This window comes from Plectropomus leopardus, chromosome 7 (assembly GCF_026936395.1).
Source record: "Plectropomus leopardus strain MGB_pleo_1.0 chromosome 7, ASM2693639v1, whole genome shotgun sequence".
NCBI lineage: Eukaryota > Metazoa > Chordata > Actinopteri > Perciformes > Serranidae > Plectropomus > Plectropomus leopardus.
Window position 1 is genome coordinate 36,612,513 of NC_142182.1, and position 27,392 is coordinate 36,639,904.

The window sequence follows — 27,392 nt, forward strand, 5'->3', positions numbered from 1 at the left end:
TGAGTACCTGATCAGGTCCACAGGCTGATATTTATACATGACTCCATAGTTGGCCCATTCTTCATGGAGGATCTGAGGGCCATACGAGCACATGACACAAGAGGAAAACACAAAGTATTAATAGTTAGTCATTTCATAATTTGCAAGTCATAATTATCAAAATAACAACATGCAGAGTCTTTGTACTGTTTCAATAACAAACAACAAGAATTAGTGATACAATTTATAAAACTTTATTGTAGGCTGATAGTATTTGTTTACACCAGGCCTACAATTAAATTTAATTTAACACACAATCAGGTTTCATTCCTCTCCTGAGATCTTATTTAACTTTGAAAATACATCTCAAATATAAAATTCTGCTTCACTGACTTATCTTTGCATTCCTACAACATTTTTTTAAGTATCAGAATGGATGCAGCAGTACCAGAGTTATCATCTTCTTCATTCAACACATTCTTTGTCTTTGATGGCACCTATGTTATCTACAATGAAGTCGACTGCTGACAGTTAGTCAGCTATTTTTGTGTGTTATGGTAGTAGCAGTTAATGTAGCGCCAAGCTGCTAGCCTCAAGCAGAGGTGAGGAGCGGGATTTTATGCAGCTTCCTCAGGAGAAATACAAAGCTTTATACAGCTTTGTTCCCACATGCAGTGTAGTGTAGATATGATGTATAAAACCACAGTCCCCCTTTAATTACGGTGGATTAAACTTCCCAAGAGGCACAATGCATTGCGACTGTTAACCAGCTCAAACTACAGTGATTCTGATATTTTTGTGACAATCTTGCATCATTTGTCCACTGGTTTTTATTTTATTTTAACTCTACCATCGTTTCATCTCTGTTGTGTTCACTAGGACTGTTGAGCTTTTAGTTGCTGTCTATGTATCCCATTTCTGCTTTGATTTGTTTGTCAAAGCACATTGTAAATCTGTTTTTAAAGGTGCTTTAAACAATGTTTTTATTATCATTATTATATTTTTTATTCCTGCCTTAAGAATAGTGACACCACCAATATTTGTAGACGGGTAGTTCAAAAACACTTTGTCAAAGATCCATTAGAGGCCACTCAACTCACCTGTCTGTCATTTCGCTGATCTTTCCTTCCTCTCCTTGTGAACGACCCCTAAAGGAAAAAAGAAAGTTACAAGCTCTTTATATAGAGATACACTGCCAAACAGTACGCCATATTTAATGTATAAATTTTAAATGTGTTTTTTTTATTTAAATAGATCAAATTTCCCTTTTTGTCTTTTCCATAAATGTCCATATTGAGAATATATTGACGAGCGTTTCCTATATAACGCAATAAAGCTTTTTATGTACAGCAGATGTAGCAGATACAAATATACTTTAACATTTTATACTCACGTCATGCAGAGGGAACGAAGAGTCATAGACACCGCGAGCCAATAATGAGTTGATGCCTTAACACACAAAGAGAGAGTGAAACACAGTGTCATGGACACATTCAGTTCTGTGACTGATAGCATATAGACACAGGCAGCAAATCCGACAGTGCACACACAATGTGCATAGAATAACCACAGAAGAAGAATAAAAGAAGAATAAAACCACAGCAACAAATAGAGCTCACCAGTGGTTTGGCAAGTCTGTCTGCAGGTAGTGCGTGCAATAATCTCAGCCACCTAAACACAAAGCAAGCAGAGTCCAAATAGTGTGTGAGGTCAAATAAAAAAAAGATTCCTCATAATATCCAATAAAAGACATTTGTTTCTGGACTCACTATTCTGCTGCGTGTTGCGTTATCAAATACAGTTTCTGTTGACTTGATGTCGTACCTGCAGGAAACGAAAAAGGAAAAAGTAGACACAGACCTAATATATGCACATTAATGTTAGATGAACTCACCAAAGTTTTGGATTAACCTTTTGAAACCTGAGCAATTGTTTTGATTTCTTAAAAAAACAAAAATAGTGGTAAGACAACAAGCTACTAAACAAAACATGGCCCATTAAATGAAAAATAAAAAACACAAAAAATTAGTAAAGAAAGTTACAAATACCTGAAAATAAGCACAAAAAGAAAAGAAAAAAAATACAAACAAGAGAAGAGAAGCTGCTGAAAATAACAAAAATATCTATTTATTTATTTTACACATTTGTAATTTGTGTAATTGTATTTTTTTCTGCAAAATGATTTCAAATTATTGTATTATAAACAGTTTTTTTTTTTTAGTTTTTTCCCTATTTTTGTTTGTCTTCTAATAAGATCTCTTGTCTTCTAAACCTATTTTTGGGTAATTTCCTTACAATTATGTCACATTTCTTGCCTAGTTAATCATTGCCTTTTTTCACAATCATTTCAAAAGAAATCAAACCATTTTGCTCTGTTTTCAAAGGGTCATATAGCTTTTAAAAGGTGTCTGAATGCAGCACAGGAAAACTGATGTCAATCCAGGTTTTAGAGGGTTAATAAGTGGTGGGATCACTGTTCCCATTTGCACGTTTGAAAAATAAAATGCCTTTTCCTTTGTTAAAAGTCCAGTGTGTGAGATTCAGGGGGATTTATAAGAATCTGGCAGTGAGGACTGCAGATTGCAACCAGATGAATCTTGTCACAGTTAAATTTCCTTCAGTGTTCATTTGTTCGGGAGGTTTTTACTGGGTGCCATATTATCTCTTTCTCTCCAGAACACACAGAGCAGCTGGTCAAAACTGGTAAAAACAACAAAAATGGCCACATTTGAATGTGTTACATACAGAATTATGGGGAGAGAAGATATGTTTGATGAAATTTTAGGGCCACTTTTTGACCTTAATAGAGGAAATGTAGGGAATGCCTGACTAATGGGGTAATGGCACCTGCTTTGATGAACTGGTAGATTTGGTATATTTTAAATGAACTGGTACTGTGAGGATACTTCTGTTTTTTTAGTTTTTTTGTTTTTTTGTTGTAGTTTTTGTCTCTTCTTTCTGTTGTATATCTGTCTTTTCTGGAGTTGTGCTTTTTGTTTGGAAGAGATGGAAAATTGAACATTTCTATTGATTATGTGTTTGTTGGTTCTGAAGTCCTTACTTTAAACATCAATTAAAAAAACTGGTAAAAACACTGAATAAATCAGTTTTCTGTTCACTCATGTTACAAATCAGTGTTTCTTCTACCCTGTTTAGTATGTGGAAGACTGGCTGCTAGCTCAGCACCTGCGAATGTGTGCTCACTGTACTTCAGATTCAGTCTGAGGTTTTTACTGGAAGCTGAATTATCCACAGAAGTCTCCTGCTCTCCAAAACAAACAGACATGGTGATTTAAACTGGTAAAGATACTGAATAAAGCTGAAACGTAAATGACCCTGTTAGGTGCCAGTGTTTGGTTTGCAGAAAACATGGCGATGCAACATGGCGATCTGTGTGGCTGAGGGACCCACTCTCTGTGGAGATATAAAAGGCTCATTTTAAGGTCCTCCTTTCCAGATAATTATATAGTTCACTCAAGAAAACATATTTATTATATTATACTCGATTTCTACCAATAAATTCCTCTTAAACACACACACACTGGACTTTAAAATCAAATAATTTGGTTAACCTAAGTTACTGTGAGGCTTATCTTCTCTCTTGCTGTATCCCAGTAGTATTTAGGTAGTGTAAACAGTAAAATTCAATTCATGTGAAAGCTCCACCATAGTATGATGAGGATGATAAAAGCACACAGCCTGCAGGTGATTTCGATATTAGGGTGTAATCTAAATCACTGACCTACTGAAATGCATGTGTGTCCCCAGCCAAGGGTGACTCCTAAAGTGGGTTAGTTTTTGTGACACCATTCCGCTCCATGTGTGCGTGCAAATTTGACAGGTACTCACAGGTGGAGCTTGTCTCTGATGAAAGCATGTTTGAGGGTTTTGAAATGGATACGTGTTTGTGAGTCTTTCTGGATGTCTAAGTCAGGGACGTCTGGTTGAAACGGTGTGCTGACTTTGCTCATGATGGAATCCCACAACCCGGCAATGCCAATCCGTTTCCGCAGTTCACACTTCTGCTCAATGAAAACATACATGGAGAAGAGTTTGATCCACACAGTCACACTATGTTTTATTTACCATGCTGCACATATCTGTCCTGTCACTGTTTAAATCCCAAGTTAATGTTCTGCAAACATGTTAGATAAAAGTATAAATATTAAAGAGCAGGGTGTGTCAATCACTGCTGACCTTTTTCACCGCCACTTTGATCTTCTGAAGTTCTGCTTCTCGACTGAGTATCGGCCATGGGATGTGCAGCCGGATAAACTGTATGCCATTTCCCCTCTGCACATAAACACACACAGATTTAAAAAGCATGAACATAAAAACACTATGTGCATAACCTTATAACATCAACCACTGTGTGCAAGGCATATAAGATTTAGATTATATGGATCAACGCTGGTTTTAGGTATGAGCAGGGGGGGCAATTGCTCCACCTGCCCCACTAACAGCACACAAAGACATCTTTAGCCCCACAAAATTCTCACTTTAAGCACTTATTGCCACTAAAGCAAGAATACTCAACATGCCCATACATGTTTCTAGGATTTAAGGACATTTCTGCAATTTTAGGGCATTTCTAGGATTTTAGGACATCAGGGTCACCCAACACCCCATGGGGGGCCATGTTTATCAAAAAAGCTTTGGATAAAAACATGAAACAGTTCTGCATACGCACCTTAAAAATAACTCAAAACCAGGCCTGATATGGACAGATGAACTGCATATCTGTCTTCTTTACTCCTCCTTTGCTACTTTGCATGTAATTGCTCCTGCTACTTGTCCTGAGGCAGCCAGATGAGCCTTCCCTAAACCTGTAAGTATGCTACTTTGTGTTATAATGAGGCTGTTTGGGAGGGAATCCCATTATTTCAAGCCTAGAACCTCCAAATCCTCCAAAGTATAGAAAAAGAGTGTACATAATGTTGGGAAAAGTACCTGAAAGCATCTTAATTTAGCTCATTATCAGTTTTAATCATGTGAAAAATGACAAGTTATCATGAAGCCTCAGCACCACTGAATTAAAACCTTCCGATCGCAATTACAGTAATGACCTTGATGCAAGGTAGAAACAACTGCATGAGCTCAAACAACACCTGCTACACCTCTAATGTTGTGTTGCACCAGAAATTTACCAGCAGTTTTCCACTACTGTGAGGCTTATTCAAGATTAACCCTTTGAAACCTGAGCAAAAAATAAAAAATACAATGAAATTACCTGAAAAAAATCATTTTAAAATGAAGAGAAAGAAGAAAATGAGCTGGACCATGATTTGAAAGAAATTGCACCAATCTTCTCAGGTTTCAAGGCTTAAATACTTGTGGAAGGCATCTGAAAACAGCACAAGATAAGTAATATCAGTCCAGGTTTCAAAGGGTTAATGGCACATCAACATGATGGATTGGAACTTTGCTTCATGAGCTCACCTAACAAAGACAGAGACAAAAGAGAGAGAAGTTCCTCACTCATGAAAGAAATAATACTTTAAACAAAGCAAAAGGCAGATGGTGAAATATTCATGCCTGCATACAGTTAGAGCTCCATCAAACTTTAGCATCTGTCAGGAAATTAGCAGCAACATCTAACCCATTACATAAAGTGCTTCAAATGCAATAAAACACATTTGCACTGTCCTGTTGCACAATTCTTTAACCTGCCGGGTTTCCTGTTGTGCTATGTTTGTAATGTTGAGGAAGTGGACAGCTTCAGCATACTGGCTGTTTGGGAACCTGGATGCTTTGCTCTTAATGCGTCTTAATCTTTTGTGAGAAGGAAGGATATTGAAAAGGTGAAAGCCGAGGAAGAAGGGGTCCTTTAAAATTTCACTTCTTTTGCTCTCTAGCCCAGTGTGTCAAAAATATTGATTTAACAATACTAATTTATTCTGAGTCAGATATTTATTTATTCTTTTATTTTATATTTAACGGAATTTTAATTGTAGATGTGTGTATTCAGTCCAAGTGCCAATCTATTGACTCACAGTGTCAGACGCTCTGAGTTTCAAAACTCATTTCCCGCAGTATCATTACTCTGATGCCAGCTGTGCTTTCTTACTCTCTCTTATCATCATTAATGTTTAGTCATTCTGCTCTTGTCTGCTACTAACAAAGCAAAGACAAGTCTTTGTTGTCATGTTATAGCCTTGTTATATTTATCATTTGATAAAAAGTAAAATTGTTTGCTCTCAATTGAAATTTTCCCTGAGCTATTGGAAAGAGTATATCAAATATCAAATATCAATATTTTTAAGGTATTGAAGTTAGAAATTTCAGTATTGCGGCCACATAGTCTGGGTGAAAGATGACACCCATAAATTCTGGACGGAGAACACTTTGTCCAGCTGTCTCCTCTCCTCAGCTGACATGTTGCAAACCCACACAATTTTTATTTTCACAACAGAAAGTATCAAAATGTTATCCTAAAGAAATTGCACACTTATGAGTGAAACTATCACAAACTCCCTTATTATAATTCACTAAAATAACACAACAGAGCATATTTATACCCTGGTCCACAACGCTAAATACTGAACTGAATCCCTCACTGTTGGGCCAACAAAACAGGAGCCTCTTCATATTTGACCACAAGCAGACAGATACAAATACTGTTACAGCACAAAGTGACCACAGAGAGCCCCGTCTACTCATTCAATCCAAATTACTGCCACCAATCTTCCCCAGTGTGTGTTGAGGTGCCAGCACACACACCTGAGTAGTGGATCACTCTCTGATAAGGCCCTATAATCTGGCCTTTGGCTTCACACTTACAGTCAGCGTTCTTAATCCTCAACCAAAGCAACAGCTGATTTAACGTCTCACAACCACATACACACAGACACAAACACACACACAAACATGCATGTGCACACATACACTCACAGAATACAAAATCATCAAAACAAACACACTTGCACATATTAAACTGTACATGACAAAAACACGCTGTTAATTATTGTGGGTGTTATTTCTACGATCATCCTATAATTTACCACTGATGACCAATAAGTTCTCTCTTTAATGAGAGTACAGGCCTGTCCTCAAGGTTCAAGGGACAGGCTGAGTCTTATCCTCAACCTGTTTGGCAGCCATCCAGTCTGAGGATTTGTAGTCACATCTCTTCAAGATGGCTCTGACTCGGGCTGTTTGATATGGCTTTAAAATATTATTGAGATTTTTTAAGGCTATATCCTGATACACGATATATATACCCATATTTTTAAACGTTAACTACTAAAATGCAAAATTTTTGAATGAATTGCAGTTACATTATAATAAAGTTAAATAAAGTAACTAAGTAATAAAATGTTTAAAAAGTTTTGGTATAATTAAATCAAAGCTGAACCCATGGTGCTTTTATTTTGAAGGACCTGGCCATCTCAGGCAGGAAGTATTGGTATTGGTATTGGTTTTTGTTGTGAGACTTGAAGTTTCCGGACAGCAGGACAAAAGTTGGATGTTAGCAGACAGTTACAACAGATACCACTGCGCCTTAAACAGTGAAGATTCATTCACTGTGAGCGGCAACAAACTAACAGCTCTCCAGAATATATTATAAATATGTGTATGTCACAAAATGTGACTAAATAGTTATGGTCTGGAGCTCTGCAAAAGCCCTGCTTTATGTGTGTGTGTGTGTGTGTGTGTGTGTGTGTGTGTGTGTGTGTGTGTATGCCTGTGTGTGTGTGTGTGTGTGTGTGTGTGTGTGTGCGCGCGTGTGGAACAAGCTGCGATACCTCGACTATATTTGATATATTGCCCACCCCTAACTCTGACCCATAAATGTCTGCAGGAGTGTTACAGCAGATGAAAAAATAATTATGACAAAAGCAACATAAAAGCAGATACACACCTCTTTATCCCGCTCTAACTGCAGTCCAGCTTCCACTAGACCCGCTTCAAACTCCTCCCTCATAACAGCCTTTTCCTCCTCAGTGAGCCTTGACTCCTCCGTATCTCCTCCAGGTCCCCCTCCCTCCCCAGACTCTGCCTCCGGCTCCCACCGGCCAGGTATCGGGAATGGTATACTCCCATTGGATGCAATGGAAAGGCGTCCCTTGGATGCCCGCCTTTTTTTGTATTTGTAGCAAAGGACGTAGTCCACTTTTCTCTTGCCATCAGCGAAATAAAGCCCAGGTCCTAGTTCAATGCCAGACTCCTGCACAAAAGCACACACAGGTAACAAATGAGGTCAGTGATAAGGATCACAAGCAGAGAATTTTGGGTGCATGATAATAAAAGAGCATCCTGCACGTGTGTCATGTGATGTTTAAAGCTACAGGGGGGAGTGTTTGCACTCTGAGGGGACCGTACCGGATGAGGGGGCTCGTCACTGTCAGGGGGGGTGATGGGACTTCCATTGGTGGCATCGATCCCAAGGTCAGACAGCGATCGGGCCAATGACACAAGCTTCGCTGAGTGAATTGACGATGACTCACTCATTTCTGTGGTGACCGGCATACGTTCTTTTCCGTTTCATCCCTCTGTTGGAAAAGAAAAACATGAGTTCAGTATTCAAAATTTGGAATGTCCTGCAGCTCTGACTGGTATTAAAACAAGTTCCATTATGAATGCAACCATTTCCTCCAGAAAGACTGGAATATTTGAGCAAATTGTTCCCAAATATTTCAGAAGGTGACCCCACAGAGGAGCGATGTCTTTTGTGACCATCGTAGGGCTGCACAGGTATTAATATTGTCAAAATCGCAAAGCAGTCAAGAGCAATCTCCAAATTACAGGAGCTGTAATTTTTGACCATTTACCATTATAGATGAAGCATTGTGGTGCGACAGAGATGCCTACAAATCATATTCCAGATGTAAGGCAGCATGCTTGTTTGGTACACACCCCAGCAAAAATCTCAGTGTCAAACTTTTTTTATATTTTTTTTTCTGAAAATGAAATGCAAAACTTCCCCCTAAAATCACAACTTAACTTGCAATATGTCAAAAATAATTGCAATATGATATCTTTTGCATATGAACCAAACCATCTTCACTTGATTATATGTCTACCTTTGGTTTCAAAATACTAAATTTGAAATTATCCACTAAGCAGAATAAAGTCTGTTTTTGTGGAAGCCCGTTAATGCCATTTGGAAAGAATGCAACTTTAAAAAAAAAAAAAAAATATGACAAATAACTTTTCTAGTGGCAGAAATGTGCTTCCATTCATTTGAATCACGATTTTAGCTTCACACATGCATTTAATATTTACATAACAGATGCAATGTTCTATAAATGAGCAGGTTTTCTTTCACTTTGAATGGTTGATTAGGGTATGTTATTATTTAGACATGTCCAGTCCAGAAGACAAATTAAGGTCAATTTCACTTTCAAATATTGTATCTGAAAAATCCCACAGCAGTCAGAGTTTCAATGTGACAGAGTAAGCCAAAGTTAAGCTATCTCATCTCTTTTTTACCCAATTGAAGCTGTAGGCTCAGATTAAGCTCACTCTGCAATCCAAGCGGCACAGTTTACAATCTGTTGGGGGTACTTTGATCACTGGGCTCATTCTTTGGCGATAAAGACGGAAATGTTACGAGGAAATGGAGTAGTTAAGTCTCACACTAATAGAAGCACATGTGCATCCCCAGGCTTCCATCCACCCAAATAAAATGTGGAATAAAATATAAAATATAAAATATGTAAGTGCATAAATTAACACAGCTAATTTTCCTGAAATGTTCAGTTTCTCAAATGTTCCTAAAGATCAGAAATAACAATAAGTGTTGCCAGTATGCATGCTTTCATGATTTTTAGTTGACCTCACAGAGCCCTGATAGGTTGGAGCAATACCTGTGTGTTTTTTTTCCTACATGTGACAACAACATTTGGACATGTCAGTCAGCAGATGCAGGACATTGAGTTGAAGAGGGAGAGGATTGTGACGTGTTTTGATTGAGCTGTCTTTTAAAGGTTGTCTCAAATCTGCCTCCTCAAGTGCTCTCAAACACAAATAAGTGTTTCACATTTTGTGCTCATCTCCATCGGTGACACTGTCTGTTCATACATTGTAGGACATATGCACATATTTTCACATTACAATTTAACGCCCGGGATCAATAAAATATTTCTGATGTCTGATTATGTTTTCTTCATATTTCACACCTCTCCTGTGTGATTTTAAATTATTTTAAATAATCTTTTTATCTTTCACCTCTTGCCTTCACTTTTGCTATTTTTAATATTGTTTTTTAATTAAGTCATTTAGTAATTTAGTTTACCTTTTACATCATATCCCTTTACTCTTTTATTGTAAATCTGTATCCTTTACTATGTTTTACATTTTACTGCTCCATAAAGCACTTTGAATTGCCATGTTGTATAAAGTGTGCTATATAAATAAAGCTGCCTAGTGCTATATTTGAATTAAAATATTAATAACCAAATACCTCCATATCGAAAATTGTGACAATATTACAGCGTTTACTTTTGATGCTTTCACAAAATATATCTCAAAAGAGATGCCGGACAAATAATTATCAGTAATAAGAATGTAACAATTAAGTGGGTAAAGACAAATAATAGAACAACTAGAACAGTCTGAGTTCATAAAATTGTTTCACTTTACTGTGACGCAGCTTTTAAAACAAGAAAAGGACAATATTATACAATATTACGATATCCAAAATGTAAGCGATATCAAGTCTCACATCACGATATCAATATAATATCATTAATTGCCCTGTGCAAATTTAAATGCAAATACATACTCTACATCATCATCTGTTTTTGCCAGTGAAAGAGAGAGACTATGGCAGCAACAGGGTTAGAGCTGTCTGAGACAAACGCCACGAGACATGCAAATGTGCCAACAGCCAACCAAACAGCACACATATGCACACACTGACAAGGGGCTTCAACCGTCAATCCCATTAGATATGCACACACACCCACAGTAATACCAGTTTACCACGTGTTAGCAAACACAGAGACGAGAGGGTAACAGAGAATATGTCGCTGAGAGTTCAACAGGTCAAAAAGATTTCATGTAAATTAAAAATCCATCAGGACACAGTGGTTCCCAGATTTTTTGGAACTTGTTGAATTGGTTGAAACAAAGGGAATCTGTATGGACTTGCTGGTAATGCACAGCATCATTATAGGCTGATTTAGGACGGCAAGGGACATGAATTGATTCATGGCACACTTTTATAACATAGCATATTTTTGTCTAAGGGCTTGGGGGAAAGTATGAAGCATTTTCAGTTCAAAAAGCTTAAAACTGAGTGAAGTCATCATGAGTCTTTTCTTTAAAAGTCCAAGTCAAGTTGCAAGTTTTTTAGATTTTGTAAAGTCATGTTTAAAGGCATCAAATCTGTACCTCAAGTCTGACTCAGTCCACACCTCTGGGTGCAAGTATCAATATCTCACAAAAAAACAGAGAAATGTATGCCTTCACTCTTCTTGTGATAGCTCACATTTTTCTTGCATCCCGAGATCATAACATGTAGATATCTGTAGGATATGCATACACGCTTATATGGTTGTTTTAGGAGAAACATTAGGGTCTGAGTTTGTTTATCTCATATGCTGTTAGAGCCACATGGTCCATATGTGCAGTGCATTGGTCATAGCTTATTAGCAGACATGATATCTTTTCCCCGATGGCTAATGATCATGCTGCCTGGAAGCATCTTTTTTTCTTCACCTACCAGCCAATACGCACGCACTTTGCAGGCACTTTAATTAAGCACCTATCACCTATCTGGTGGTCAGCAGTGAAACTGCAGACCACCAGGCCTAACAGAACTATTTTCTTATTCTCACTATTGACTCTCCTTATAGGAGTAACTAGGGGCTGGCCTGCATGGCAAGACTCTGATGTGATTGTTCTCATTAAATTCTGCCGAAATAATTTATTTGAGCATAGCAGTTTACCAGAGGTCCAGTCTATGGTATCATACACCATATTGCGCTTCCTGCTATATTTTATTACCTTTTTAACTAAGTTTCTAAATCGAGGTATTAGTCCTCTTTGTGCTCATTTTAAGGTATTTTTATATGTCCTTCCTGCCTACTCACGCGGGAGAAGACACAGGAGGAAGGCGCAAATGCGTCCTCCAAGTGTGCGGCTCTGCGCGAGGCTTAAAGGCCAGTAAGCTCTCTGACAGCTCAACAGCAGAGCTGATTGCTCCCTTTCTAATGCCACAACAGGAAACATACAACTCAAACAAAGACTTTGGTTTGAAATTATGTCATGAATCACATTAAAGTGCAAATCAAATGAACTTTCAGCAAACTTTCACCTTAACCACCAGTGCACCTGTCTGTAGGTTATTTATAAAATCAATTCAAGGCAAAAACACGAACAGCAAAGCCTACATCAAACTAATTCATTCCCATTTTAACTAATTAATCCTCGGACAGGTGTCAAGAGCCGCTTTTTCCATAAATATGTGTTTAATTAAACGCTCGTGGACGCAACAGTTGTCTGCACCCAGATGGTCAGATGGAAGAAAAAAAGAAAAGAAAAAAAAACAGCCTCAGCCAGGCTGCACGTGCCACTGCAGCCACCGGGGGACTGAAATATCCCCAGTGGTTCAGGTCGTGCTATGCTCAAGGAGTACTGTTCACATAAGCATTTAGGCTTAAACAAATGAGTGCAAAAGTGCAGAAACGCGATAAAAGCCGACAGCGGACAATATAATTCACATCAAAAGTGACAAAGGTCAAGTGCGCACTTTCTTAAAATCACACTTTCCATGAAACAAAATGAAAAAGTGGACTCACCAGTGCTCGTGGAGGATCAGTGCTTCGCTATGGAGATGGATGATAAGACGCGCGAGGTGCACAGTTGGCGAGTGGCTGAGATGGTGGACAATCCGCGCGCGCTCCCGGAACCCCTGGCTTAACACGCGCGCGCTGAGGGCGGCTAATTCCCTGACCGTTTCATACGGGAGGGAAAGAAGCTGTGATGCATATTATCGATGCAAAAGGTGAGGGTGTGAGTAAGCCCGGTAGGGAAGAAAGAGTTTACAGGTGACCAGACCTGAGGGTGAACTTCGCCTACCCTCTGCAGGAACAGATGATAAAATAAAATACATAAATAAAATACAAATGCATTAAAAAAAATTTTAAAAAGTGAAAAACCAGTGCAAAATTAGCTTATTATCTCATTTAGTGCGGAAAAAAATCCAATATTCAATTTGTTTATTATTAAAGTTGATTATAATTAGAGGCCAACCCCAAAAACATTAAATATAAGTTTAAACTTTATTTCATTTATACAGCACTAAAGCAAAACAGGTCTTGCACCAAAGTGCTACACAAAGACAGACATATGTGTACAAATACAAGCATAGAGACATAAAAGTGCAGAGATGGGTTAAACCAAATTAAACAAACTAAACACAATTCAAACCCAAGGAATTGGATTATTTTAAAAAGTAGAAAAATCTGGTCCAATACAATTTAATCCACCAAAAAAAGGTCTTAAGGTGCATCTTAAAAGCATCAACAGACTCAGCTGGTCTGATGGCTTCTGGCAGGCTATTCCAGAACATATGCTGCTATAGAAAAATCCTTGTGCCCAGAATTTCTTTTCCACAAACAGAGTAAATAATCATTTGAAATAAAGAAAAGCTATGAAGTTTTACTGAAGTTTGTTGTAACTTTACTCAGTAATGTTATGCTACTGGTATTTTTTTGAATATGGTTTACTTGATTAAATCATAAACTTGCTCAATACTGATCAACTTTGTTTTAAATTCAAAATTTATCTCAGTAACCCTATGAAAAAGAAAATCTGAAAATCTGTTAACACTTTCAATCTATTCAAAAATCTTAACAACAAACATCAATCTCTTTAAATCCAGACATTTTCATTGTAATATTCAAAATGCAACAATACACAGACAAAAAGTAGTGCTTACAGAAACTGGCATATTTGTTTCATTGTTATTAGTGTTGTTATTTGTGGGCACATGTTTGCTTGGATACACACACACACATGCACACTGACTGCATTTATAAACTCTCTCTCTCACTCTCTCTAGGTGCAGTGGTTGGACAGACAGTCGCATGCGGTGACAGACAGGACAGTCTGGTGGCTGCGGGTGCCATTGGCACACAGGACGGGAACACTGAGAGGCTCCGTCTCCACAGCAGCACAGCACACACACTCCTGCTCCACAGCAGCCCTCTCCAGAGAATACATGGACTTACTGCGACATTTGCCCTGACAGACAGATGGACAGATGGACAGGTGGACAGCACCACAGGAGGACACAGAAAGGGTGGGATGGTGAGGGACAGTGTGACACTATGATTTCATTGAACTTTGCACACTAATCCCAGAGGGAAAAAAAGTATTAATCATCACGCATGTCTGTGTGTGTGTGTCTAGTCTCTTACCTCACAATAGTGCAATTCAATCTGCTGCTCTGATTGGCAATCATCCACTTTAATGTAGTTAAGCGTTCCTGCTGTCCTACGACACTCTGGCTCGGTACCTTCACACATGCACACACTCTTATTAAAATCAAAATATTCAATTAAAAATCACTATTTTCTTGCAGTGTGCAAGACTGGCACACTGCCAGTCTTGCAGAGGACACAGCTCTACTTACATATTTCACAGCAGGTTGTGCCAATCTGGCTGACTTTCCCCTGAAAACAAATAGGAGAGAAACATTTAATACAAACTTGCGTCTGATACAGAGGTTCAGGAGTGGGAGTACTGGGAGACTGTAGGGCATGTTGTGTAGTGGTCGTACCCCCTGGTCTAGGCAAGTTTGGCGGTCAAAAGGAGGGCATGTGGTCACTTTGGTTTGCAGGACAAGATCTCCTTTACTATTTACACCACAGGTATACATGTTGCAACCATCCTTACTTGTGGTGTTAACCTGGAGGGAGAGAGGCACATATGTATATATAGTATGTATACAATTTGTATGCTGCAAAAAAGCTGTTCACTCAATTTTAAAATGTACAACCATTAAATGAAAAGCAAATATTACACTTACAATCAATATTTTTTATTTTGGTGACACTACTCCATTGATCCAACATACAATTATAGTATACTATGGCATAGTATATTATAGTAGAGTGTAGCACAGCATAGCATAGCATAGCATAGCATAGCATAGCATAGTACAATATTGGATTCCATTGGTTTTTGCTAGCCAGCAGATATCTTGCCTAAGACATCCTCCTTCTTGTTCTGGCATTACCTTGGCCTCTAGCACAACTGCAAGGAACCTCGGAGATTGAATTTAAAATCCTCCTCCTTATTTACAAAGCTCTAAATGGTCAGGCTCTGTCCTAATTGTCGCAGCTCATATTTCCTTACCAACCCTCAAGATCACTGCGCTCTGAAAACACAGGGTTACTTGTGGTTCCCAAAGTCTCCAAAAGTAGGATGGGAGCCAGAACCATGCTCCTCTTTTATGAAACCATCTTCCAGTTTCGGTCAGGGAGGCAGACACTGTCTCCACTTTTAAGGATAGACTTATGACCTTCCTCTTTGATAAAGTGTATAATTAGGGCTGGCTAAGGTTGCCTGGACCAGCCCATAGTTAGGCTGACATAAATTGAATCTGCTGGGGGACTTTTTAGATACACTGAGCTCCGTTTTCCTTCTCTTGCTCCCTCCATCTGAAAATTCTCATGTGTGTTTACTGCACTACACTAACTACATTGCCTCTTCGGAGTATTCCTGCTCCCTTGTTTCCTAGTTTTCCCGGATCCTGGCTGTAATCTTGGCTGCAACCTTGGCTGCGACTGATTGTGGTGATGGCTGTGCTAGTTCTGTGACCCTGCCTTCGGTCATACTTGTGCTGTGGCTGCCTGATACTGTACTCCCAGTTCCCCTGATCGTGGTCTTGATTTGCCTTTGCTGTGGTCCTGCCTGAACCTGCGCCTGTGTTGTGGGTACTGGTTGCGCTGATGCTGTAATCCTGCTTGACGCAACCTTCCACTGCCATTATTATGAACCACACCTCCACTATCAATATAGGCATGGGACTCTTATCAACACCCACAATATTATCATAGAGTGCATTTAGTAATTTCACACCTATCATTATTGTAATTTAACACGCGTTTGTTTCCATTATTGGGGTGCATCTCTCCCACTCTCTTCCCCTCTCTCTTTCTCTTTCTTTTTCATCATAATTGTTATTCAGTTGTTATTTACGGCATCTATTGCACGTCTGTCTGTCCTGAAAGAGGGATCTCTCATCATCCTCTGCCGCTCTTCCTGAGGTTTCTTTGTTTTTCTTTTTTCCTCCGTTACAGGGGTTCTTTTTCAGGAGTTTTTCCTTAGATGATGTGAGGGTCTAAGGACAGAGGGATGTTGTATGCTGTGATGCCCTCTGAGGCAAAGCGTGTTTTGTGATAATGGGCTTTATAAATAAAATTGACTTGGCTTGATGTGACTTGACAGTATAATACAATATAACATAATATAACATCATTTAATGTAGTATAGTATATTATAGCTCAGTACAGTATCGTGTAGCAAATCAATATAGTATGGTATACCCTCACATAGTGTCAATAGAATGGTACAGTATAACACAGTATATAGTATAGTATATTACAATATACAGTAGAATAGTGTAGCATAGTAAAGCATAGTAGATTAGAGTACAGTATTAGTATGCTAACCTAGCATAGTATAGTATATTATAGTATAGTACAGTGCAGTATAATGTAGTTTAGCAGAGTGTATCCGAGCAAAGCACAGAACAGCATAGCATAGTACAGTACAGTGCAGTAAAGTACAGTATAATGCTGTGTTTCCTTGTAATGGAAAATGAGTCTGTGTGATTGTGTCTGTCTGCATTCTTTGTGTGGCAGGCTTCATGAGCAAAGCAAAGCACCTACCTGCACACTGATGAGTTTTCCGTCTGGCCTTTGCATGAAGCAGGCAGTGGGAACACATCGACCACAGCAAGCATCTTCCTCCTTCTGCAGAGTGTATCCCTGAAAACATTGTGGTTATCGTGCATGTTAGTCGATATAGGTAGACATCAGGAGAACATTATTGTAAACATAAAGACATACATTTGCCTAGATCCTTTTGTGCAAATTACTAATTCATTATTTACCTCTGTGAATAGAGGGAATGATGGAAAATGATGTGGCCGCAATTTAATGATGAGCAAGGACGAATGTGGTAAATGGATTAGAAAATGTCTGATGAAAATGACTAAATGTATTGGTTAGTCATGATGGTGATAATGATGACAAATGATAATGGTGACAATAAAACTAATGCTGTTTACCATAGGGCATGTGGGACAGCTGATTCTCCTGCAGGACAGTCTATATTTCCTCACGGCACCGTCCTCCACCATACACTCACAGTGTGTACACACATCAACCATCAGTCTCTCTCCTGCCTGTACACACACACACACACACACACACACAAAGCATTGAAGGAACTGTTCAAAATGATCCAATATAAAAGAAGAGTGTTGCTTTCATGCACAACTTACTCCTATCACAGTGTTGTTGAGGACACAGACATTCATTGGAGCTGTGGAGAAAAAGCACAAATAATGTCATTGCCATTCATTTAACAATACATTAAAGATGAAACATTACATTTTTCAACTTTCCCCCTCTAGTGTTTCATGTGGTATTATTGTTGGCACTGCTGTTGCAAGGACAACCTGATGGCTTTATGTTTTCCTTAGAGCCTTGCAACAATCCACAACAAAGAACATGCTACATGTTGTTTTCTTACTTAGTTACTTTTGTTGTTCTACTATCCGTGAATACTGGGGATGTAACTGCAAAAATTTACTTACAACTAACAGCGAAAAGAAAAGCGCTAATCTCTCCCTGTGCTATGGTTGACGCACTTTGTTTGTACACCTTCATTTTCTGGGGCGATCTGTAGCAGACAGAATTGCATTGTGAGGGGCTTATGGAGTGCTACAGTGATGAGTTTTTTTTTTCTTGTAGGCCATCCAGAGGTTAGCATCACTCTGGTTCCCTTGATAAATTAAAAAAAAAACAATGGGACAACTTGTAAAAGTCTCTGTCTTCATTTCCTCAGATTTTTGGGAAGATTGGTCTAGCCTGTATAACTCATTTAAGTTGCCGCCATTGATAAGTCTGTCTCTGTTTTCACTTGGTCGGCTTATTATTAGCCCTTGGGGCCCGCCTTATTATTACACACACTCATATCACTCTGCACATAAAATGCACTTATTTTTTCTCCTTATTTTTCGTTTTTTCTAACCAACATAAGTCCTAATCATAAATATCAAATAGTCATTAATTTTCAAAATTTTTAACCCTTTAAATGCCAGGTTGTTGAAAAAAAAAACAAAACTAAACAACATGAATTATTTTCAATATACTACATGCTAAGTGAATTAATATTTTTTGGTTATACCAGCCTGGGATGTGTCAGTGATTAGCATTGATTTTTGTACATTATTATTTTTGTATGCAGTGTCAAATACTAACACTACTAATACTACAGTTTTGCACACAAAATGCGCTTTCAAGATCAGGCTATAAAAATATTATACATTATGATTTTTCTGCTTTCATTAAGTTTGCCTTTAATCAATATCAATCCAAATCATAAATATCAAACATTCATTAATTTTTAGAATTTTAACTCTTTAATCCATGTATGCCAGAGTGAAGTTAGCTAAACATTAACCTGCTATAGCAAGAGAAAATGTCACTATCGAAAAGTCTAAAGAGAAAAGCTGACAGTGAAAATAAGGCATTCATCTAAGAATGGAAAGACAAGTATGCTTCATCCTACCTGGTTTCCTAAATGCAAAGCCGGTGTGTATTATCTGCAGTGCAGCTGTCGCTACGTCTAAAGATTATAATATTAGACGGCAAGTCAATGGATGGTATCATTGCCTCTGTGAAACAGGTGCCGCTTTCTGCGAGGTCCGCTACTCCCCGCATAGACACGCTGTCGAATTTTCGGTAATCTATGTAGTCTGTATTTTTATAGTAATGAGCTATTCGTCATAGTGATAGTTGCATCATTGTGTCATTTATGTCAGATTCTGCTTTTTCTACACTGTTTTTCACAAAATTAACTCAATGACCTTTGTTCCTGTTCACAAGCATGGCACTGTGGCCCACAGTCACATAAGCAAAATAAGGTGGGAATGACCTGCTGCTATTTTTTCATACTACACATCCCATGTCACTATTTCAGCACCAGGTGCTGTCTCTATTTGGATATATATATAGTCCATTTGTGGGACTGTCAGTCCAATGTTGTATGAAAAAAAAAAAAAACATATTATGAAAATAATCTGGCGGGCCAGATATTATTACTGGAGGGCCAATGTTGGGCCGCAGGCAGGACATTGCCCATTACTGCTATAAAGCCTCTGGGGTCTCATTCAGCCACATGTCAGCAACCACCTGGACTGGACAACTGGACTTGCTGAGGTGTCTTAAAGACGTTTCACTTCTCCAAAAGGCTTCTTCCGTTCTAAAAGTTGACTGGCTGAGAGCTGGGGTATAAAGCCTAGGTTGACCATTAGTAAGCCAGTGATCAAGGTGTTATTATTATACAACAATAACATTGTGCAGCATTTACCTCATAATGATGAGTTAAAAGAAAAAATGTATTTCCACTTTAAACTCCTGGCTGTGTAAGGTCAGGTGAGGTGGCTCTGGTATGATACCAGTGTGACAGAGTCATCTGCTGGACACACAGTGCAGCTGCGACTCAGTACACAAAGTGTGTATCATATGACTGAAAGGAGTAACATCAGTTTCCTTGTACTGCCTTCAGATGTCTTTCACAAGCATTTAAACTTTAAAAAGGCAACAAGCAATTTAACAAAAACTGTCCCACAGATTTACAAATTTTGATTTGTTTGTTCATTTTGTTGTTTGTTTGACTAATTTTCATGTAATTTCCTTGGAACGTTTTATTAATGCCTTTATTAATACTCATTTCCTTTTTACCATTCCCTGTCAATATTGCCATCTCCCTATGATTTTGAAAGAAATCAAACAAATTTGCACTGGTTTCTTCAGGCATTTAAAATCATGCCTGCTAGTTGAAAGGCAGTCTTCTCATTCATTATGTCGCCCTGCAGTACAGATTACTGTGGCTGTTTCTCTGTTTTTTTGTGTTGACCTGGGTGTGAATGTGTGTTTACCGCAGTGGCAGCGGGGGCAGCAGTCCTGGGTGTCACAGCGTAACTCGGTTCCCAGTGGGCAGGATGGAGTGTCCAGAGCAGAGCAGCTAACGTTTGTTGCAGAGATGTACACCTCATCTCTCACTTTCACACACCGATGTAACACACATTTATCATGTGGAGACTGCCATACCTCTCCCACCTATCAACAGACACAGATATTAGAGATTTAACATAAAATTTCAGAAAACTTGAAGTACAGGCAAATATTTGCCTTAAAACAAGTCATCACCTTGGGAGGTTTTAAGGTGATATTTGATGTTTAAATTTTTAGCCTATGTCTTATCTTTTGTCTAAAAATGTATGGAGTTTTACAATAAATATCTTTAAAATCGCTTTTCTTAATATGACTTTCCATTTTTATTCCTGTCTATATTCTGAGGGTTTATATTTGACAGTTTTTTCTTCCCTTCATAGAAAGTCTTGACTCTAATGTGTCAAATGTGTTTACGCCCGGCTTTATCTAGTGTTCAGATTTTGTTCTGCAAATTAGTGCATATTTAGTTGGACAATGTCAGCATTCCTTTGTCTTTTTCAGTTTAATTATGGCCTGAATTTTGTGGTAAATAATAATTTTATCTCTTATAATTTTCTATTTGGACTTTTCATTTGAATTATGACCATACATATGCAAACATACAATTAAAGAGGAAACTTGTAATATAAAAAAAACAAAACAAAACAAAACAAAACAAAATGTCTTACTGTAAGTAATCAACTTGGGAAGTTTTATGGTGGTATGAAATTCTACACATCACACCTTTATGAGTGCTATTGACAATTATAGGAAACATACAAACATACACGTCTGAGGCTTTGCCCAAACAGAGTGTCCCCTCGCATCTCCCCCTCTGACTCCATGCAGCTGGTCGGTGTGCACTTCCCACAGCACTCCGCTGTTGATGGAGTGTATGTGGAGCCCTGAAATATATAATAAATACATAAGAATGAATGATTATGGAAGCATAATTTAATGTGTATGTTTGGTGTTCGCGTGTCTCACCAGAGGGCAGGTTCGATCACACACAGGCGGCGCACACTGAGCAGTGTGCAGTGATGTGTCTTTGTCCTGGAGCTGGGAGCAGCTGCACTTTTTGCATCCTTCCTCCCATTCACTCCCCACTGGGTGAACCACACCACCAACCACACACACCTGGAGAGACACACAGAATGATAACACCAGATAATTTGTACAGTGACAACATAAAAGGAAACTGATGCATTTAATTTGCATCCAAACACGCACTCACCTTATCTGGAAGGCAGCTGGTTTCTGTGCAGCCACAGTCGTTAGTAGAGGAGGACGTGATGAATCCGGCAGGGCAAGTGTGTGTGAAGTTCTGGCAGTTGCACACACACTCAAACACATCGCAGCACTTTGTGTTTTTCACTGACAGTCGGCGATGTGTAGGACAAGCGGGGGGAGTTTGAAGAGCACATTCTTCTTTTTTGCAGACTGTTGACAGGGGGAAAGAGATGAAGAGAAACGTGAAGGAGATCACATAAGTTTGTGCTCTGTTTCATGTCTGCGTGTGAGTACGTGCCAGAGAAAAGCGGAGCGCCAACATCACAGAGATGAAGATGTAAAAGGCATACCGCACTCGTGTATAGGTTGACATTCCCCGGGGTTTTTCAGAACCAAAGCCTGACCGTCCTCACACCGGGGCACTTCAGGCGGGTCACATGTCACCATATCACACACTGAAAAGTCACAGAGTGGGACAGTCTGTTGCAGGTTGGCAAAATACACACTCTGAGATGCCTGATACATACAGCATTGACAAATGTAAAGCCAAATTTGAATTCATGATTGAAGATGTTTTTTTCATGAGCTTTTCAGCACAAAGGTGGCAGAGGTTTATTGATTTATCGATAGCAATAAATTACATTGACCAATATATTCTGGCATTCAGAACTAACTTTCCAAAATCTCCTCTAGATCCCAATCAGACCTACTGTGCATTCCAACACTTATACTACCATACTATTTAGTATGCCAGAAACACATTTAGTATGTCCCAGTGCATAGTATTTCACATGTAGTAATACCAATGATTTTCTACGGCATCTGGTTGCATTTTGCAGTATGCAAGCCAACATGTTTTCTGGTTCCTCTGACCTACAGTCCTTTGACCTACTGTCAACTGAGCCCCAAACAGATGATAGCTCTTAACAGATAAGAGAAGCCACAATAACGGGTGACAGGGCATTCAAGAGACTGATGACAGGTTGAATTGTAATTAGAGCCTGACCGCTACTGGATTTGTTGGGCTGATACCGATATCTATCTATTACATTCTATTCTATATTCTACAATCTATTCTGTCTATTATCTATCTATCTATACTACAAACAATGCAAAGCAACAACAGCAGAGCTCTCCAGGTTGACCTATGTCTCTGTCGAGCTCTGCAAATGGCGTTTTGTTTTATATCCAAGGTTTTATGAGCAAATGAGCAGATTTATGAGCAAAAAGGTCAAAGTTCAGGTTGTAGTGCTATAATGAAGTAGTATGTCCTGGTTGTGTGCATACTGCATGCAACAGTATATATTTTGTAAGGACAGCTGCAATACCAACTAAAAGTAAAGAGAAAATGTATGCAATTCACAAAGCAGCATACATATACAAACACATATTATAGCACTGACAGTTTTTTTTTCTTCCTTCCTTCTTCTTTCATCCTACTTATGTGATGAGGCTGCTGTAATATTGGCTCTTTGAATAGAAACATTGTAGTAATGCTATGTAGTGTTGTTGTACATACCACACTCATACTCTGGGCAGCACTTAGACTCTCTCTTTTCTCTCAGGACCTGACAAGGTCCACACACTGGAGCTGTGCATGCACAAAGATCATTAATTAATATGGTGTTAAACCTGAACCCACAATGCAACACTGGTAATATTTGAGGGTTTTAGTAGTAGTAGTAAGATGAGAAGTGCTTGCCTTTGACATCATTGCAGGGCCGGGCAGTGCAGTTGATGTGTTGTTGATCCAAACACATGCAAATCAAACATGGGTTCTCATCTGGTACCCAACTCTGCATGTACTGTACAAACAAATCAAACCATGCTCACTTTCATTGGTTATATCAGAAATAAGCACTAGAGGGAGCTCACAGCACACTTCAATGATGAACACTTCAAAGATTGCCCCATCCAATTCGAACAGCATGTTACTTTAATCAACCCAATGTGGGTTGGCATCAGTTTTCTTGTGCTGCATTCACATGCCTTTCATAAACATTTAAAATTTTCAAACATGCGCAAGTTGGTTTGATTTCTTACAAAAACATGAAAAAAGGCAACTAGAAACTTGACATGAAATGTCCTGCAAATTGCAAGAAATAAGTAAAAGTGACAAGTGTAGTGGATGGTGAGGACAACTCTTGATAAGAAGATATTCAAAACCTACCCAAAACTGAAACTTATTTTGGAGATTCCTTAGATGAACCTCGGGGTCAGCTAATGGACCTAACTGCCTTGTTGAACTTCTGACTCTTGTAAGCAGAACTAAATTACAACAGATTTTATTGCCTGACCAAGAGCTTGAGTTAACTTACAACTCATCTGGGGCAAGGAGCTGTCAAATGAGCTCCTGTAAAGACTCAATGAGACATCAGGAGATCTCTACATCATAGAAACTGACAATTTATGCTTTTGTTGCACAACCAACACGTGACACACATCCGCACATCTCCAGACTGTCAGAGAGGATCACACTGACTGACTTTCATATTCAAAGTAAAACATACTTTGAAATGTTGTATGGAGGTTTCATACCTACAGAACTGGAACTTTCCTTACATGCCAATTTTGAGGCCAAATGCTCAAACACAAGTTGTGCCTGTGTTTGTGTGTGTGTGTGTGTGTGTGTGTGTGTGTGTGTGTGTGTGTGTGTGTGTGTATGTGTGTGTGTGTGTGTGCGTGTGCGTGTGCCTGTGTTTGTGTGGAGGGGTGTGACCTTTGGTAACCCTCTGCCAGCAGCAATGCTACACACTGAATGAAAAGACTCTTAATACAGACTTGCATTTTGATATGCATCTCCTCTATCAGTATCTTAATTATCCTTCCTTTACACTGCTGTGTACGGATGCTATATTGTTTTGTAATCATGCAATTTGTGATTTTCTAATCATACATTTTGTTGATCGACCTTTGGTCATATTTAGAACTTTCATACTTTGTTATAGTTTGATGCTAGTACTTGTATACCTTTATTCAAATAGGATCTTCACACATATTCGTTATGTTTGTTAAGCGTGGTTAATACTGTTTTACTTAGTTAATGATCTGCGAAAGAATTATTTGGTTTTCTCATAAGGGTTTGGTATCGATCAGCAGAGGAGAGCGTCATGGTTTCAAATATTGAAGATTTGAAGGCCTGTAGTGAACTTCAGCAACACTTTAGGAAGAAATTAGATCTAGACAGTTAAAACAGTAGAAGTGATTGAAGGGAGGAATGTATTTTTCCTGCTTTGATGGTCAAGCACCACACCCCTTTGTCACAGGAGATATAACCCAGGAGATATAACCCCTCTTTTGGGGTCTATTTAGCTCTTTTTGGTCTTTGGGGCTTTTGGGGTTGGGGGGGGTGCCTGCTTGTGCTGCAGCCCGAAAATGCTGTTAGCTGCTGTTTATCTACCTTGAAAGAGAGAACTTTGGAAACAGCCCATGCTACACGTCATCTCAATGGCGATTTAGAACCAGAAGACTGCACGAGAGAGACTGAGACAAAGAGAGACTTCGAATGAGATGAAGCCCGATAAGCTGCCATCGTGATCTCATCTCAGCCACATGAGGTGTCAGAAGATGTCAGTTGTTCATGGAGAGACAGAGATGGAGGAAACAAACTCAAGCTGAGTTTTCAACGTTCAAACCGACTGAGGCCAGCTACTGAAACCGCACGAGTGTAACCGAGCTGCCCATCCAGTGTCCTCACAAAGGCCACACTGTAACTTTCCAGAGTGAACTGTTTCCCCGGCATCGAGACTTCTGAGGAAGGTGAAACGATCTTTCCTGTGCTTTTATGGGGTTGATGCTCTTAAATGATAGGGACACACAGGAAGTGTTAGACCTAAGTTAGGATCTCCCATTAATGCAATTATGGGTTATTCTCTGATCAGGCCTCTTCTTTATCCTTTCCTTTAATGTTTTATGGGATAGGTTGCCTCTCTGCTGTTGATTGTTGTTGACATTGACTTTTCTTTAATCTTAATTTTCCATCTGCTTGATATTCTTGCACTATTTCAGTGCACCTGATCAAGTCCAGATGTCACATCTTATTCAGTTCCTCACTGGTTTTCATCCCCTCATTTTTATTGCTTCATTTAGTTTTGTTGTTCATTTGGTAATTTTGTTCACTTTATGTCTTTGCTGTATTCACTGTTTCATCATTTATCCATACTTATTCTTAAACTCATTCATTTGTAGTCTTTCTAGGAGTAGTTTTGCTATGTAGTGAGTAGTTTTATAAAACTTTCATTTGTGTGTGTGTGTGTGTGTGTATAATGTCAAGTCCCTGTACACCTGGAAAAAGAACTCTGTAGCAACCTTCAAATTATGAGACTAAATTAATTTATAAGGCAAAACGGGCTATCAACCTTTCTATTTTAATGGGTGGTGCTCCGAGGTTTTAAACTCTAATTTTAATGTAAACTTATTGTTCTTGATAGCCGAAGTTGAGTCCGATTACTCCACCTCATCTTTATACAAATTCATGTTTCTGAGTCATAATTTTGCATTATGAGTTATAGCTACGTATTTTGGTAATGGTTTATTAATTAATTAATATTTTAATTAATTGCTAATTAATTAATACATCTCGTATTTAAACCGCTACACAAGAAAATGACCAGATAATAAGTTAGAAAGAGAATTATTAGAAAATCATTAAAAAAAACCTTGTCTGGCAATACAGATTTTTTTCGCTTCTTTCAACTTCGTGATTTTGCACGCACCCACTCACCTCAGTTCCCCCAAGCCCCACCTCTTAGTGGTGTAGACTTAGTATTCCAAGCTAAATCCTTGCCTATAGGCCATGTCTCATTTCTTTATAACCTTGTATCACCAACTAATGATTTAGCTGTAAATAAGTGCAGGGCCGACTGGGAATCTGAACTCCAGATGAGCTTTTCCGATGCTCTATGGAAAAAAGCACTGGAAGCCATTAACTCCTCCTCTAGCTGTGCCAGACTCTCTGTTATCCAATTCAAAGTACTCTTTAGACTACATTACAGCAGAGACAAACTCTTTAAATTTTATCCAGATAAGACTACCGAAGCCTGCGATAGATGTTTTCAAACACCCTGTAATCTAACACACATGTTCTGGTCATGCTCTAAACTGACTAACTACTGGCAATCTTTTTTCAAATCTTTTTCTGACATCTTAGGTATATCTGTTAGTCCTTCTCCACAGATAGCTATTTTTGGAGTTCCTCCTGATGAACTTGTAACCACGTCCTTGCAGGACAATGTAATAGCTTTTGCATCTTTGATTGCGCGAAGAAAAATTCTTTATTTATGGAAATCCTCCCAGCCTCCTTCTTTTAAATCCTGGCTACATGATTTGCTATTCCTACTTAAACTTGAGAAAATCAAATTCAGCCTTAGAGGCTGCCCTGAGAAATTTCATTCACACTGGAAACCACTACTTAATTATCTTGACAGGCTTCCTGCTACTGAAATGTCACCCTGATACAATGCCTACACCTTGCCTCGCTCATTGACCCCCTCCCATCGGACATGACTTCCTACACTTAGATTAGTCCAGTAATAATGGACTGATATGGTGATGCGGGCAGCAAACAACTGTGTGATGTTATAATTTTTATTTATTTATTTATTTATTTTATTTTATTTTATTTTTTTGTATGTATGTATATGTATGTGTATGTATGTATATATATACATATATATGTGTGTATGTACGTGTATATGTATGTATGTATATATTATTATTATTATTATTTTTATTACTATTATTATTTTAACAATGTAAGGTTCTCTGGGATGGGTGGGAGGGTTCTGGGTTTCATAAAAAGGAAAATGTGACTTTCTCAGGATGTGTTGTTCACTGTGACTGTGGTTTAATAAAATATAAAAAAAAAAAAAAAAAACTTGTCAAAAGTATAAAGAAAATTATATTTAAATCTGATAAAAAAATATATATTTAAAATTATAATACTGAAAATATTAAAATATTAAATATTTTATTATTTATATATGTTATTATTATTTTATT

At 38.4% G+C, this 27,392-nt stretch overlaps 2 protein-coding genes across 2 annotated transcripts in view; both read right to left on the reverse strand.

The window, feature by feature from the left end:
- The window catches only part of ano2a (anoctamin 2a), a 35,669-nt gene extending 22,804 nt beyond the window's left edge, over positions 1 to 12,865 (reverse strand). Inside the window, exons 1-10 of the mRNA XM_042496362.2 lie at positions 12,726 to 12,865; positions 8,302 to 8,471; positions 7,841 to 8,146; positions 4,177 to 4,272; positions 3,829 to 4,001; positions 1,749 to 1,803; positions 1,599 to 1,650; positions 1,373 to 1,428; positions 1,080 to 1,127; positions 8 to 72 (exon numbers count right to left, since the gene is read on the reverse strand). Of these exons, the coding sequence (XP_042352296.2) occupies positions 8 to 72; positions 1,080 to 1,127; positions 1,373 to 1,428; positions 1,599 to 1,650; positions 1,749 to 1,803; positions 3,829 to 4,001; positions 4,177 to 4,272; positions 7,841 to 8,146; positions 8,302 to 8,448 (998 nt within the window). The 5' untranslated portion in view covers positions 8,449 to 8,471; positions 12,726 to 12,865. The remainder of the gene's footprint in view (positions 1 to 7; positions 73 to 1,079; positions 1,128 to 1,372; positions 1,429 to 1,598; positions 1,651 to 1,748; positions 1,804 to 3,828; positions 4,002 to 4,176; positions 4,273 to 7,840; positions 8,147 to 8,301; positions 8,472 to 12,725) is intronic.
- A 324-nt stretch (positions 12,866 to 13,189) lies between these two features.
- Positions 13,190 to 27,392, reverse strand: part of vwf (von Willebrand factor) — a 40,917-nt gene continuing 26,714 nt past the window's right edge. Inside the window, exons 40-53 of the mRNA XM_042495659.2 lie at positions 23,095 to 23,197; positions 22,912 to 22,983; positions 21,743 to 21,847; positions 21,397 to 21,602; positions 21,150 to 21,299; positions 20,951 to 21,067; positions 20,108 to 20,288; positions 17,444 to 17,484; positions 17,228 to 17,344; positions 16,827 to 16,925; positions 14,711 to 14,839; positions 14,564 to 14,603; positions 14,349 to 14,446; positions 13,190 to 14,172 (exon numbers count right to left, since the gene is read on the reverse strand). Coding sequence (XP_042351593.2) covers positions 13,987 to 14,172; positions 14,349 to 14,446; positions 14,564 to 14,603; positions 14,711 to 14,839; positions 16,827 to 16,925; positions 17,228 to 17,344; positions 17,444 to 17,484; positions 20,108 to 20,288; positions 20,951 to 21,067; positions 21,150 to 21,299; positions 21,397 to 21,602; positions 21,743 to 21,847; positions 22,912 to 22,983; positions 23,095 to 23,197 — 1,644 coding nt within the window. The 3' untranslated portion in view covers positions 13,190 to 13,986. The remainder of the gene's footprint in view (positions 14,173 to 14,348; positions 14,447 to 14,563; positions 14,604 to 14,710; positions 14,840 to 16,826; positions 16,926 to 17,227; positions 17,345 to 17,443; positions 17,485 to 20,107; positions 20,289 to 20,950; positions 21,068 to 21,149; positions 21,300 to 21,396; positions 21,603 to 21,742; positions 21,848 to 22,911; positions 22,984 to 23,094; positions 23,198 to 27,392) is intronic.